Source organism: Candoia aspera, chromosome 9 (genome assembly GCF_035149785.1).
Source record: "Candoia aspera isolate rCanAsp1 chromosome 9, rCanAsp1.hap2, whole genome shotgun sequence".
Taxonomy (NCBI): Eukaryota; Metazoa; Chordata; class Lepidosauria; order Squamata; family Boidae; genus Candoia; species Candoia aspera.
This window is the reverse complement of record NC_086161.1, coordinates 20851352-20867503: the sequence shown is the minus strand read 5'-3', so window position 1 is coordinate 20867503 and position 16152 is coordinate 20851352. Positions and strand designations below refer to the sequence as shown.

The window sequence follows — 16152 nt, the reverse complement described above, 5'->3', positions numbered from 1 at the left end:
TAAAGTAAGAACAGCAGCTGGGGCAAAAGTGCAAGTCATTTGATCACAGTCTTCTCTATTATGGTCATGCTAGGCTTCACCCTACAAGCAGGAATGGACCACTTAAAGTTATAATAAAACTGGGAGCTTCAGATAAGTAATATTTACTGGAGAAAGTAGCATAAATATTAGGAAGTCAGATCCAAAGAACTTCAGCAACTGCTGTGATTCAAGAAAAAGTTTGCTATATAGAAATAAACACTCTTGGACTTTGCTTTCCTTTCTGCCCTACATAACTGTCTGCTTGGCCCCCTCTTTTGGGTGGGCTGGTTTATTTCCATCTCTGTCCTTCATTTTTGTATTTGTCAGATTTGCTATCATATATTTCACTGACTGTGAGAGAACTAATTCTCACAGGCTAAAGGTCAATGTATTTCTTGAATTTCTACACATGAAAATGTTTACATTCAAATAAATAGTCAAATAAATTATAGTAATTCTTTCTAAACTGGCATCTATACATATCTTAAGATTAAGACTGTTAGAAGTAGAAGAAATGAACATAGAGTTGGTTTATTTGATCAAGGTTAAAACAAGATATGTTGTTCCTTCTGGCAACCCTTTATGGACTTTCTGCTGACACCAGGACTAAAAAGATGATGTTTTATGGATTTGCCTAAAGATAAGGGATGGGATATGGAGTGAAGAGATAATTGCTTGTAACCTTAGAGGGGGTGAAGAACTTTGTTTATCCTTGTTGTGATGAAGGTTGGAACTCACTTCTTTACATATTTCTTTTCTCTTTATTACATTCTTACTTTTCTCTGTCTTCTCTCTTTCTCTTTTCCTTTTTCTTGCACTTTTTACCTTCTCTTCTCTTCTCTTCTCTTCTCTTCTCTTCTCTTTCATTAAGTTTAGTTTGTATTAGATTTTACTATTATAATAAAAATTCTTAATAAAAATGATATACAAAAATAAATTGGCATCTATACATACACATGAGTTAGCATGTGTCAATTTTCCGTTACCTTTTAATTTTTAAATTTTAGTTATGCACAAATGACCATCCTAAGAGGCTTCCTCATTTGGGATCGATATCTGACTGGCATACCCTTTCCCATAGCTGCCAGTATCCTTCTTGATCTGCCACTGATTAGACCTTCCTTAGCTCCATAGAGCCTGTGTGGTGCAGTGGTAGAGGGATAACCCCACTCTGCCAGCCATGTGGATTAGGGTACACAGGCTAAGCTCTACCACATTGTGCCTGTGATGGCTTAAATATATACTGAATGGGCAGATGAAAACAAGCCCATCTTCATCCCAAACATCTAAGTTGATGCGGCATTTTTTGTCCAGGACTCTTATGTCATCCCCAATCAGAACATACATTTGAGGGCACAAGGCTGGCAAAGGCTGACTGGTTGGATCTTCTGACACAAGGTCATTAATACCGGTACTGTAGGTCTAAGGTAAAGGTAAAGGTTTCCCTTGACGTAAAGTCCAGTCGAATCCGACTCTAGGGGGCGGTGCTCATCTCCGTTTCTAAGCCTTGGAGCCGGCGTTGTCATAGACACTTCCGGGTCATGTGGCCAGCATGACGACTCGGAACGCCGTTACCTTCCCGCCGAAGCGGTACCTATTGATCTACTCACATTTGCATGTTTTCGAACTGCTAGGTGAGCAGGAGCTGGGACGAGCAACGGGAGCTCACCCCGTCGCGCGGTTTCGAACCGCCGACCTTCCGATCGACAGCTCAGCGGTTTAACCCGCAGCGCCACCGCGTCCCTTTTACTGTAGGTCTAAAAGGGGAATTTAATGAATTAAGGATAAAAGGTAAGGATGCCCAGAGACTACATGGACATAATTTCCCACTCTAGTTTAAAGCTTTAGGATTTTCTGTGATCAACTATCCAAGAACTAACCAGGCTTGATTCTGCTTATCTTTTTTCAAGATCAGCCAAGGTAAATAAAAGATAGGTCATCAATAACGGTGACAAGTTTAGAGTATATCTGAGCAGGCCAGCTGTTAGAAAGAACAAATACAGAAGAACCCTTTTCTTAATAGACTTTTCAATCATCTCCTTGGCCATTGTAGTAAGCAGGATACTGGATAAATAGATAGAAAGACAGAAAGATAAACCAACTTGTAAAAAAATTTAAATAAAAATATGCCAACTTTTTAATTTGAGGCTAAGGGGTTCAAAAAAGCAAGCTAAGGATCAGTATTCCCAGAGTGTAAAAGAAACATGGAGATCACAGTTTCAGCAGAACAGGTACTTTGAAAGATGTTAAAAGCTCCATGCAGGAAGCTATTGGCTAGGCCAACTTGCTAAGATCCTAACTGAAGCCTTATATTGGCTGCCAGGGCCAAATGGTCCCTTAATCCCTTCCCTAATCACTGTTGACTTGACTTAAAGAGCTCTTTGAAGCCATTAGTGGACAGCTAGGACCACTGAATGGAGCAGAGCTTAACATAGCAGAGACGCTACACACAGAAAAAGAATATTATCTTAAATAGCTTTAATGAGCATGTCAGAGAAATACAGGTTATCGATCTTACACACTCAGCCCTCCCAAGCATAAAGAATCACACCCTTAGACAAAGTAGGTTTAAAAGTAAAAAGAGTCTTACTGATTTTATTCTTGGTTCAGTTACATCCATCTTAGGTGGAAAAATGAAGTTCCTTTGTTTCTTCTGTTCCCTAAACTTAATGAACCCTTAGCCCTCATAGCTGCTAAGAGCTGCATGCAGAAATTGGGAAAAATCCTTTTTCAAGGCCCAAGCATGTGGCCATAATAGAGGGAGAGAGAGCAGCATGCATTCTGCCTCCTTGGTTGGTGGAAGAAGGAGGAAGAGATGAGAGAGGAAGTGGGAGTGGCAACAAACAGTTTCCTCTAACAAGCATGGAGTCACATCATGGGACAAACTCATTTTAATTAAATTTGAATAATAAATAAATAAAATAAATTTACATGCCAACTGAGTCATGCTGATTTGTTAACATCTCCAACACTCTTGACACCTGCATAGCTAAGGAACTACAAACTGTCTGGGAGCATCATCTTTTGAAGATGAGGAATCTTAAGATGGTCAAGATGACAAAAAGAGGTTATAGAAGGTTTCCCTAGAATTGGGCAAACATGGGTCCAGCAAAGTTGTCTTGAAGGCTTTTCTGAGTTCTTGATTCTGGAAACATGGCACTAATCATGCCTTAGGGATGGGTAAATCCATATATTTTGGGTTTGTTCAGTTTCTGGTATTCCTGACCATACATTCATGTTGATCCATTTCCACCTCCCTTGTGATTCAACCAGAAAATTCCACACCCCACTAATTTTATTTATTTATTTATTTGATTTCTATAGCTGCCCATCTCAACAAGTGACTCTTTACATCTACATTTATATTTTTTCTGATATATACATTTTCCATTTTTCCAAGGGTGCACACTTTTTTTGCATCATATTTTTCCATAATAAAATATTTTCCAGACAGGGTGGGTCTTCCTAATTGTCCATTTTAGTGCATACACATCCACAATGTATACCCTATTCTGGGTAAGTGTGGAAGTTGTAAGCTGCGCTGCCAGTTTCTGGAAAAAAAATGGACAAAATGCATCAATGAAATCCCTACTTCAATTCCATTAACATCTTATCATAAAATAATTCAACCCATCTCTTCTGATCATTTTGGTTGGGTGTGAAGGCAAGTAAAGATTGCCCTCCTTACTTGAACTTTGGACTGTTAAATTAAATATATGATCTTTTTCTTTTGCGATTACTTGTTTCATCTGCGTTCCAGTAATCCTGCCTCCATGTGCCTCTTGCTTCAGTTTTGCCTAACTGTTTTCTGGGATGTACCTGGCTTGGTTTAAGAAGGTTTAGAAAACCCTAATGATGTTGCAAAAGCCTTCAAAAATCTGGCTGTTCTCCCAAGCCCTGGGGTAGGGGGTCTGCTGAGCCCCTGTAGGGTTTGTCGTTGTTGTTGTTGTTGTTGTTAGGTTTGGTTTTTCTGTTTTGGACATCTATGATCAGTTTCTTAATTTTTTGTTCCTGATTTTCTAGTGTAAACCATCCAGAGTCACTTAGAATCAGGTGGTCTGTCTTTCCCTCTCCCTCCCTCTCTGTAACAGTATGTGGGAATGACCTTGGGAGACAGAAGAAAGAACCTCACTAGGCAACAGTCAGATAAGAGGCAGCTGAGCCCACAGAAGGAATGGGGGTGTGGCAAAAGTCTCAGAAGGGACCCTCCCTGGTTTCTGGGACTGTAAAGGGAGGGGAGGGAAGAGATGTACTTTCAGACTTGCAGGATTCTGTCAATGTAACCTTACAAGAAAATTAGAGCTAGTACTCCTGGGTGTGCTTCTTGTCTAGACTACCTCACAAAGCTGACAGGGTTCAAAGTGTCAAGTGTGTAAGTGTGCAAGTGTATGTCAAAATCACAACTTTTAATGATTTTTAGCTCATAGTAATGGCCTCAAGGACAACTTGTATGCTGGTGGGGCAAACCTTTGAACCCTGCAGTGTTTCTTGCGTTGTCTTTGATAATAGATGACCCAAGATGAGAGCAAATACATGGATCACAATGGTAGTTTGAATCTTTCAGATTTTACCTTGTCAGAACCTTGGCAAAAGTCTTTCAGTGATAAAATGCAAGACTGCATATTTTATCACTGATGGAGGCTGAGTTTAATGGATGGAACCCAAGAGGCAGACAACAGATTTGAAAAGTTCCCCTTCCCCCTGCAGCCCTCCTGGAGTCTTAGGAATTTGTATTTAACCCGGTTACTTCTTTCAAACCAAGTTCTCCTATGTCCCCAGGCTGGCAAATGTTTCTTGCCTGTCTCAGTCAGGACTTCAGAGCAGGGACATCTGTAGAAGGGGTCCAGAAAGTTCAGATGGTGTCCACAACAGCACGATGAAAGCCCAGCTGCTTTTAAAACACAGAGAGCCAAAGAAAGTGGTCCTTTTGTGACAGCACACAGGCCCATGTCTTGCAGGCACTGCTTTTTCATTGGTAAAAGGGGTCATTCAGCCTTTGGCATAACGAGGGTCTAATAAATCCACTTCCCTGGGATGGCTACGATGGAAGTGCTGGGGACGCTGGCAGCCACGGCCTCTTTAAGTATTTATGTTGTTTCCTCTTTGATGCCAAAGGCTCTTGAAAAAAAGCTAAAAAGCAACAAGAAAAGCCACCCTTGGTCTGGCTTCTGTTCCTCCAGAGGGGAAGGCCTGGATGTTTTCTGCTTTGTAAAGAAACAGTTGTTGCATTCCATCTTCTTTTCTCGATTAGGGACTACAAAGAATGACAGATTCGCCTTCAGGAGCTGCTAATCATTTATATATTGCTTTACTTGATTCAATTTTGGTGCTGCCTGACTCCAAATTGACTCTGGGCAGCTCACAATATATGGAAAACAAGATAAAAATACATTGGGTAAATAAAAATACAATAGAGTAAATCAGTGTTTCTCAACCTTGGCAACTTGAAGATGTGTGGACTTCAACTCCCAGAATGAACAAGATGGACAAGCAATACCAAAACATATGCAACGTATGTCAAGCCCTTTCAACAAGGGGTTCCATCCATCTTACCCCAAAGACTGGGAGAACATATAATATTCTCCTCCAGACCTGAAGAGTGCTATAATTATAGAGTAATCCTCAAGTCTGAATCCAGGTTTCCACTTGGATGAGACAGACCCTTCCCCTTAATCCTCCCTTTGATCCCAAATTCTTTGACCTCTTACAGGGGAATCCACAGGATATGGTCAAGAAAGTCAAGATGCCTGCTGCCATGATATGATTGAAGCTCTGCCTGCTTTTGAAATGGGCACATATAAAAAAAAAAAAAAACCAGGAGGAGCTTTGATGACACCATCAGGGCCACTATCTTGACTTTTTGACCCCACCCTGCAGACATCCTTACCTCTGTATCTATTTGACCCACATGAGGCCAAACTAGTTTCCCTTGGGGAGGAATTTTATGTCATAGAGGCAACATGATGCACAGTATCAAGGTAAAGAGGCCCTGCATCTGGTGTGACATCTGGCATCCTTTTTGGTGTTCCTCTTTGCTTCACTCTTAGGGGGCCATGTTGCTCTACAAATTGGCCTTGAGCAGGTGCTTCCTTAAGTGTTCTTCCAAGATCTCCATCAAAGATCTGCACAGCCCTAGCTCCTACAGTATGACTTACTCAATGATTAAAGTAAAACCATCCTTCTCCCTAAGGACAGAAGCAGTGTTCTTTCCTAAAGGGTTGGGCATGATTTGTGAGACAAAGTGCTGTTCATCAGATGTATCCTGAACCTAAATTCATCTGCGATCAAAAGAAGGGGGAAGATTTTCCAAGGCCATCTGACCAGAGGTGACAATGAAGAAAAAAAGAATAGTTGGGGTTGTTCGTTTTTGCTGTTTTGTTTAGTTTTACACCATTTAATGGAAAAATATAAACCTACATGAGCTCATCTTGGATTTTATATCTGCATTTGATTCCATTTTAAGAGCAATGATATGAAATGAATGTTAAGAATTCATCTATTGATAGGAGCTTAGTTTTGAGCATTCAGAAACACTATGCTAATATTGTACATCCTTAAAAGTGAGACCTAACCACCAAGGGCACTTTCAAAATCAGGAACTACCCAGAAAGGGGTTAAATAAAAATGCATATGGGTACCCAAACTATTCAATTATTATATTAATTCATTTCTCTGCCTTTTGGCTAAGATCAAGTGTAGTGTGTGTGTGAGTGTGTGAGAGAGAGAGAACTCTATGGCCAAAACCTTAGCTAAATGAGATCTCCGTCTGAGATCTCCGTCTGACCTCAACTTTCTCAGCTTGCTATAGGCTGATGTTATGGCAATTATTTTATGCATTCCAACTGGCTTGAAGCTGGATATACGATCTCTCTCTCTCTGTTTCTTTATTTCCAATTTCTTTTTAATGTTTTCCCATATATTTTGCATCTCACAAAATGTGGCAAATGTGGAGGATTCCATTCATTTAGAGAAAGAACCTGGAACCATACCAGCAGTAGACTTTCTTTTCCCAATCAGTCATACTCTCGTTCCAGGTACTCCAGCCAGCCAGCCCAGTTCCAACAGGGTCTCACATTCTGTTCTTCCATTCCAATTGGTCAGGAGGGTCAAAAGAGTCAACTTGATAGCCGCAACTATGTGATGAAAGACCCAGCCCTTTTTTACATGTGTTGCTGTCATCTTGACTTTTTTAACCCTTCTGAGGACATCCCTGCAATCGATACTCAACATTCCTTCTCAGGAAGCTCAGTTTTGGGCTGGGGGAGATAGGGAATTGTTCTTTTAGTTTTTTTTAAGTTTAGAGCAGTGTTTCTCAACCATGGCCACTTTAAAACGTGTGGATGTCAACTCCCAGAATTCCCCAGCCAGCATGGCTGAATTCTGGGAGTTGAAGTCCACATGTCTTAAAGCTGCCAAGGTTGAGAAACACTGCTTTAGTGTTTCCCTGAAATTCCTTTTCATTTTGACTCCATTTTAACTCACTACAGCAGTTCAGTATTAGAGAAAAATAACAGCTGGAAATGTGTCTTATTTTGTTTTCCTTTTTCAGTAACCTTTTAAAAAAAAAATTATTCAATTGTGTCTGAATCTCAGAGCCTACCTGGACAAGTCCCTGCAGTTTTCGTGGCAAGGTTTTTCAGATGTGGTTTGCCATTGGCTACTTCCTAGGGCTGAGAGAAAGTGACTGGCCCAAGGTCACCCAGCTGGCTTTGTGCCAAAGGCAGGACTCATGGTCTTCCAGTTTCTAGTCTGGTGCCTTAACCGCCACCCCAAACTGGCTCTTCAGTAATCTCACTGGAAATCAAATACTGGAGGAAATAATTAATTCTACATTACTGAAAAATCGAGTCATGTTTTTCTTCCTTTTTGCTCTCCCACTCCATTTAGATGACAAAAATCATGCAGGAATATGGTGAAGATATCAAGTTTATTTCTTGAAGACTTGTTACTTACATCACAATTATAGATAATTTAATAGGATCTTATACTCTCTGAAGAAATCTGAGGATAAATACGAAAAAAAGAAAAAAATATTTTATTCTGTTGGCCTCCGAAGATGGATGATATATCTTACATTTTAAAACATACTCTTGATTTTAGGCTGAATATATAGACTCTATCTCCAAAGGGTATAAAAAAATCCATCTGAATCTTGTTACTCACCACAAAATAAAAATAAAAAGTAAAATCCATTCATTGCTCAAAGCAAAGGTTAGCTATACATTAATGATGTCACACAGGAAATGCTCATTGTCCAAGAAAGCATCAGTCCATGTGCAAGGGCTTGTTTTTGTAGAATTATTAGAGGCTGAACTTCACTTGGGGATGACTGTCTACTGATTCTTCAGGCTGCAAAAGAGAAAGAAGGACCTTAGTGTTATTGAGTAGCTTTTTATTCTGGGATGCCAAGTTTCTATTAAATGTCCTATTTACTTCTAGCAAAGGAGAGAAATGTACTTAATTCATACCAGCTAGCAAACCTCTTTGAAGAAAGGTCCTCTGTGGAAGCACCAAGTCATGTCTGACCCTTTGGGGGGATGCTGCTTTTGTGACGTTTTCTTGGCAGACTATAGAGCGGGGTGGTTTGCCATTGCCTTCCCCAGTCGTCACCTTCCCCAGCAAGCTGGGTGCTCATTTTACCAACCTCGGAAGGATGGGAGGCTGAGTCGACCTGAGCCGGCTGCTCGAGAATCCAGCTTCTGCTGGGATCGAACTTGGGTCGTGGGGAGAGTTTTGGTCACAATACTGCCGCCTACCACTCTGTGTCTTTACTTGCATATTTTTTGAACTGTTGCTGTCACTTCTCTGAATTTGGCAATGTACTTCACCAGTAATGGTAATTAAAAATACACTGGAGAAAACTCAGAAATGCATATGTCTGTGAACGTAATGTGCAAAAAAATGCACACCGATGTTTGTTTATTTAGCAAATTTATATAGCCGCCTATCTCACAGGTAGTGACTCTGGGCAGTTTACAACCAATAAAACAATAAATATTTAAAAACAAGCATTGTTAAAAATATAAAACAATCAATTATTGAAAATGCAAACCACCAGGCACAGAGTAGATATTAACAATGATGGGGACATCTTACAACGTCTCCAGCCTCCTGGGACCCCCCAGGCCTGCTGACATAGCCAAGTCTTGATGGATTTACAGACAATAACAAGGATGCAGCTAACCTCACTTTGGGGTTGCTTGGCAAACTCACATTTAGAGAAAGGCAAACAAACACACACACACACTCAAATTTTAGTGCCAACTTTTAAAAAAATATTCATCGAATTAGTATGGGCAGCGATGACCTGAACACACCTACAAAGAAATGAGACAATGAAATTGACAGATTGAATGAGAAATGGAAAGAAATCAAAATGAACAGATTCACCCATCCCTACACACTTCACAATGCTCAGCTTTTCCTAAGAAATAGCAAACTTACCCAGTTCTCTTCTTTATTATTCCATGGTTTAACCTGCTCTCTACCTCATTCCTCTTGAAATTCTGCCTAACACAATTAATGGTAATATGGGAAAGTTGGGAACTGAAGGTAGGCTATTTGACTGAGACCTCAGATTGATATGTCAGAACACACTAAGAAGAGGAATAATAAATCAAGGTCTATTCCTAATTCTTCCACATACCATTTCATCTGCCTGCAATTTATTCTTACTTTCAGAGAAGAAAATCCAACATGACAGCAAAGTGATCTCAGAGTATTAGAATCTTATAAAGGAAATAACACTTATTGGTTTCATCGTTCTTGAGACAAAGAACCAGCCTATAATGTAATATACGGAATAATTCTTTTGTTGTGTCTGCATATGTTTAACCTGCTTAACATGGCAGGTTAAAATTCAATAAAATTTTAAAAAATCATTTGGGTTACTGCGCTAACACAATGTTGCATAAAACACCAAACAAGTCTCAGCAGAGATTGTAGTATTTAGGTCATTTCTGTGTGGTGTTTACTCAAGCAGGGTGTCAAAAAACAACACAGCAAAACAGCCCCCTCCCCCTCAGCACCTGTTGTATTCCTGCACAGTGGCCTAGGTACACACACATATACAGAAAGCTTCTGGATGCCATCATGGATGCACTGCCACACTGAAGCTGCTTTCTTTTTCAAATGCATTTTGGTGGTGCAGCAAAACTGAACAGAAGCAAGAACTGGAGTCAACGACAGCAGTGATGGGTGCACCTTTGAGAGACCTGAAGGACCTAGTTGGGGACAGATTGTCCTGGAGAAATCCTATGAGGTCACTCAGAGTCAACACCAACTTGGTGGCACCTAATCAATGGCATGAAACCTGTAATACGTGGTCTCTGGAGCAAAAGCTGGGGGTGGGGGTGGGGAGAAAGGAGGGACAATTTCCTGTCCATCAAAATTACAGAAATAATTCCAACATTTGGAAAATAGACTTTTTGACTTCCAGGACCACCTGAGTACAGACCTGTGAGCCTGTATGGATATGTACAAGCAGATACATTCATGTGGAAGATGATGCACACCCAATTACACTCATCCAAAACACCATATATTTAAAGACTCTGCTTTGTTTGCTAAGCTGAGCATGATGAAGGAAAACAGCCAACATTTATCATGCAGTGCATTGTGTAAGCTTAATCCAGGGAAGTTGGTAATAAACAATGGTTAAACAAGGCATGGCTCACTGCAGTATGTCAACAAGTCTAAATTCTGGCTCATTTTCTTCTCCAAATGATGAACGATAAGAGTAAGATAAGAGTAAGGCTGGGTTTGCCCAAAATGCTAAGAAAGGCAAAATCAATTCAGGCAGTCGGTGGATTGAAATTTACATTATGTTCTAGTCTTAAAGAGAATTTTTATAAAGTGATGTACAGTACATTGGTATGTGTCACCAGAGACATTGTCTAGAATGAATAAAGGTACTTTGAATCTTTGCTGGAAATGTGAACAACATGAAGGGACATTTTATCAGGTATGATGGACATGTAAAAAAGCCAAAAAAATTGGGTATGAATACATACACTAATTCAGAAGATTTTAAAAACTAATGTATAATTGAAACCAGAGGCTTTTCTTTTAATGGACAGGCAACTAGAAAAAAGTCATGGAACTTTTTTCTGTACATGACAACTGCAGCAAGACTATTATATGCTCGAAAGTGGAAAGGTTCGACACTACCCACAATGGAGGAATGGCTGGTGAAGATGATGGAACTTGCCGAGATGGTTAAATTGACTTCCTTGATTAGGGAAAAGACATTATCTATGTTTATGGCTGATTGGAAACCCCTTATAGATTTTTTGCATGAAACAGAAAAAAATGATCTTATGATTTGTGGTTTTAATGATTAGGGGGAAAAAAAATAGATAATAGAAAAAAGTGAGGGGTTTTTTTTGGTAACTGAAGTAAGAGAGTTAACTTTGTAATTATACTTTTATTTGCTGCAGGGGAAATTGGAAGCTTCTTCTTTCTATTTCTTATTATTCTTTTTTTCCTTCCTTCCTTCCTTCCTTCCTTCCTTCCTTCCTTCCTTCCTTCCTTCCTTCCTTCCTTCCTTCCTTCCTTCCTTCCTTCCTTCCTTCCTCTTTGTTCTGTATTAGTGATTGTTAGTTTTCATCTTCTTTTTAAAACTTTTAATAAAATTTATATTTAAAAAGAGAGGAAAAAAAAATTCAGGCAGTCAATGATTCAACATGCTGTGAGAATTCAGTGAACCGTTGGCATGAACCAAACCATTGTTAAGCCAGCATATAGTTTATTGGGGGGCTGGGCGGCCACTGTATGCTGTGCAGGAACAGCAATGGTGTTTTATAAGCCCAGATTTAGGAGCTGCAATGTAATGTGAATACAACCCAAATGTTCCATGTTGAGATGGGGAGACACCATGTTAGTCACTCAGAACCAAAATAAATCAAAGGCTTCAGAGTTTAATGATATTCTAGCTATGATCAAGCACTTGAACACATCCACACAACTATTTTCTGCTTACTCTGAAAAGGAAAGATGAGAAATTTAAATCTCCTAATGACAGAAATATTATATCCTCCCTTCCTGGGGGAAGGATAATTATTCAGATTCTTTTCAGAGGCAAGGAGTGATAAATTAAAATGCAGTTAAATCCCAACTAGCTTTGATAATTATTCATCTGCTAGAATTTTGATTATGTTACAGACCATTTTCCTCCCTCATATTTCAGTTGGTTCTCAGCGTGAAGCAGAAAGCACACAGAATAAACACATAACTATTAATAAACGTTAAAACCATTCAGATTAGCCCTAAATTTGGGACAGATGTGCTTTATGGCTTCAGTGCTTAACAACATTTCCTGGAGCTCAATGGAAAACTAACTGTAGGCAGAAAAAATGAATCTCTACAGAACACATACAGAAGTGAATGAAACAGAGAAAAATATGACCTTCCTAGAACATGAGTGGCAATTTAAATGACATTTAAAGAAGGACTTGGAGAAACTTCAACAGATCAAAAAAGGGCAACCAGGGTGATGATCAAAGGACTAGAAACCATGGCCTGTGATGAGAACTCAGGGCATCTTGTGGGATGGGGGTTGGGGACTCAAAAGGTCAAGATGGCATCTATGACTGTAGGCCTGGTTCTTTTTTAGGGGCAGGGCTTCAATCACAGTGTCATGGATGTCATATCAACTCTTTTGACCTCCTCCGTGGACACTCTTGACATGCTTAGGCTTGAGAAGATTGACACAGGTGATGTCACCCAGAAGGTTAATAGCTGTTTTCTATCATTCCAGAGTGCCCAACACAGCATAATGGATTTAAATGACGAGAAAACAGATTCCAACTGAATGTTAGAAGAAACAAGAACAATTCAATTGTAGAAGCAAGGATCCAGAGAAATGGTCGGTTTCCCTTCATTGGATGTGTCAAAATAGAGGCTAGATGATTGTCTCTTGAGATTCCTCCACTGAGCAGGAGCTAGATTTGATGGTCTCAAGGATCTTTTCTAATTCTGAGATTCTCTATCTCATGCTAAAGTTTCTTGTAAAGATAGAGAACCCTGAATGGCAGCTTTAAAAATGGAAATTGTTGAGATGTTGGAAAGACTTGTTTTTTCAGGACAGTTCAGTTTTCATAGGGGTCCGCAACCTTCAGGAGGTTGTGGATACATCTGAAAATCTGGGATGGTGTAGTGGGCATTTCCACCAAATGGATGCTATGATAGGTACTGATAGTCAGGAAGCAACCATTTTCTTCAGAAGACTAGTTGGTGAGTCTTAAAGAAGAGTAACCTGCTCCAGGTCTAAGACCTGCATTTCTGCTTCCACAGAGAAAAGGAAAGGCTCAGAGACAAGGACACTGGCCAAAAAATGAGAAGAACGTAGACTGCAACTGAAGTTGAAATAATTCTATTTGCTAGGGTTATGCTGGCTTTGAAACTCATTCAGAGGAAGTGTCTTTGACCTCATACAAGTGCAAGCTCACCTCTCCTGTTAAACCAGCCCCTCTTTTTTCCCGCACAAGTCAAAAAAATAGATACAGTTGCTTTAAAAGTTGCATTAAAGATGTGCTGATATTTGATTCATTAAAATACCCACACAGGTGCCTGAAAAAAATGACACAGCTGCTTTAATGAATAGCAGGTAAGTGCTTGTGCTTGCATAAGATCTAAAACACTTCATTTGAAGCATATGTAGCTTTATTCTTTGCTAAAAAAAAATTCACAGTGAGATACCAATCTCACAAGAGAGAAACTGGTGATGCTTCTGAGAGTTATATATAGAGAGTATTTTTTTTAATTGTTAAAGAAAATCAGGAGGGGTGGCTGAATGCAGAGCTGCATCCACTGTACCACCAATGGAACAACAGAACTACTTTTTAATTCTCAGTCCCAATTCCCAGGAATATAATTTCATTAACTCAATCTTCACCAAGCTGCTACTAATGAACTGCCTTGGGATTACAGTCCTCAGAATTCCATCATTCCACTGGAGTCAAAAGCCGCAGAAATTCACTTCAAATCTTAGCTGGTATTTTTTTTTAAAGTCCTACTTTTTTATATATACTTTTTTAAAAAGTTCTACTGGACTGAGATATACATGACTTTCACATAAAATCAACCTATCCTGGTGATTTAAAAAAGAATATGGAATAAATAAATTTATTTATTTATATACTGTCACCTTATTTAAGAAGGTCACCTATATTTCATGTATATCATGAAAAATTCTGGACTAGAAGAAATAAGAATTGGAACTAAAACTGCCAGGGAAAACTTTGACAGCCTCAAATGCCAGTTTGATGGCTGCAAGTAAGGAAGTCTTCAGGATTTGTTTTGCTGATGGTGAAATAAGAGTGCAAAAGTGAGCCTGCTGCTCAGTAAATATGCATATTTGTGTGTGTATGTATAAATATATGTGTTTGTGTGTGTGTATAAATAAAATTTATATTTATCTATAAATATATAACTAGGCAGTGAGAACCCAGTACAAATAGGCAGAGAAGATGTTGGAATATGGACTTAATTTTATTGATCCTGTACTGTATAATTTTTATTATAATATTTTTTGGCCAGGTGGAGGGAGGTTGTATGATATATACTGACCAAAGTTATGATTACATGAGTTGGGCTGTTATGTAAATTTTCAAATAAACAAATGTCTTTATCTTTCTAGACTCAAAAATTCCCAGCGATGGTGACTGTAGCTATGAATATAAGAGATGTCTGCTACGTGGGAGAAAGACTATAACAAATCTATCCAAAATATTACGCTGTACAGACACCATGAAAGATACGTTTTGTAAAGCCCATGGTTTGCCCGTTTGTAACATGTGTCTGTGAAGTCTGGGCCTTCAGAATACCCGAAGGAAGAAAAAACAATGCCTTTGAATTGTGGTGCTGGAGGAAATGATTGAGAATAACTTGGACCGCAAGAAAAACAAAACAATTCAGTTGTAGATAAAATAAAACAGACTGTTCATTGTGACCACTAAATGACGAGTCAGTCAGTTTGGTGCCCTTGAGTCAGATTTTAGTCCTGGCAACTGCCTAGACAAGTCCCTACAATTTTCTTGGAGACATTTTTGGAGGTGGTTTGCCCTGGCCTTCTTCTTCCTAGGGCTGAGAGATAGGGAGTGGCAGAAGGTTACTCAGCTAGCTGGCTTTGTGCCTAAGGCAGGGCTAGAACCCATGGTTGGCACCAAAATAACTGCAGCGTTAAATATAAATTTGGACTCCTTAGCAAGAGATCAAAGATACTTCTTTCAGTGATGGCCTCTTCCTTTGGGAGATGTCATGTTCACCGTTCCAATGTGCTTGGTACATCGTAACGTTTCGCATGTCATTTGCCTGATACGTGTTTGGTCTCGGGAGAGAGGAAGATTCCTCTTCGGGGAGTTCTTATCTGTTGGCTGCCGGGTTGGAATGTGTTGGGGTTGTCTCATGTGTTCAAGGTTGCTTTCCCAGGATGTGTGGAAGACGGTTAACAGCACCTGGGAGGGGGTGGTTGCTATGGCCGGTAGGGGGGAGGGATTACCTTTGGAGCCGAGGGTTTTCAGTTTGTATTTGGCGCGCTTTCTGTCATTCTCAGCTTTCTCTGTATCTGCCATAATTTCCCTAATAAATCAGATTTCATTTAAGTAACCTCTTGTGAGTCTGAGTGTGTGGGGTAGGCAACCATTACAGAAGCTGTCTGATCCTAATCTTGTTAGAAGTAGAACTGGGATCCTTTTTGCATCTTGAGATCACAGCTGCAGCCAATTGGCCAGGCACCTGCCCCAGATTGACCTGAAATGTTATAAAAGCCATTCCAGAGCCCACCTATTTCCATACATTTTGTCCAATAAGTAAGCTATACCTACTGTAAGCTGTTAGACTGAGCTTCTTTACCCCAAGAGTCTCAGCAGCCTTGCCTGCAGAACAGCAGTGCATTCCCTTTAGGGAGGCTGCTCTGTTAGAAGGAAAAGTTCTGCAAAGCAACATATAAATTGTGTGTGGGGGGGGAGAGGGATGACATAGTACCTGTGGGTATCATGGTGTATGACTCCCTAATCTGTTTGGGGGTTGCTAAAATTAAATCATTTAAGAAGAATGGAAGTGGTTGCCGAACCAGCTGAAAATATTGACCCATCAAAAGCAGGGGAGTACAGCTGGGGTCAGATGTGCCCT

The 16152-nt window shown here is 39.8% G+C and overlaps 2 protein-coding genes across 3 annotated transcripts in view; one reads left to right on the top strand and one right to left on the bottom strand.

Annotated features, from left to right (window-relative positions):
• The window catches only part of LOC134502748 (disintegrin and metalloproteinase domain-containing protein 9-like), a 658699-nt gene that overhangs the window by 333195 nt on the left and 309352 nt on the right, over positions 1 to 16152 (top strand). The window lies entirely within an intron of this gene.
• ZMAT4 (zinc finger matrin-type 4) overlaps positions 8065 to 16152 on the bottom strand; it is a 140754-nt gene continuing 132666 nt past the window's right edge. For both annotated transcript variants that reach the window (XM_063311085.1, XM_063311086.1), the window contains exon 7: positions 8065 to 8370. In XM_063311085.1, coding sequence (XP_063167155.1) covers positions 8355 to 8370 — 16 coding nt within the window. In that variant the 3' untranslated portion in view covers positions 8065 to 8354. The remainder of the gene's footprint in view (positions 8371 to 16152) is intronic.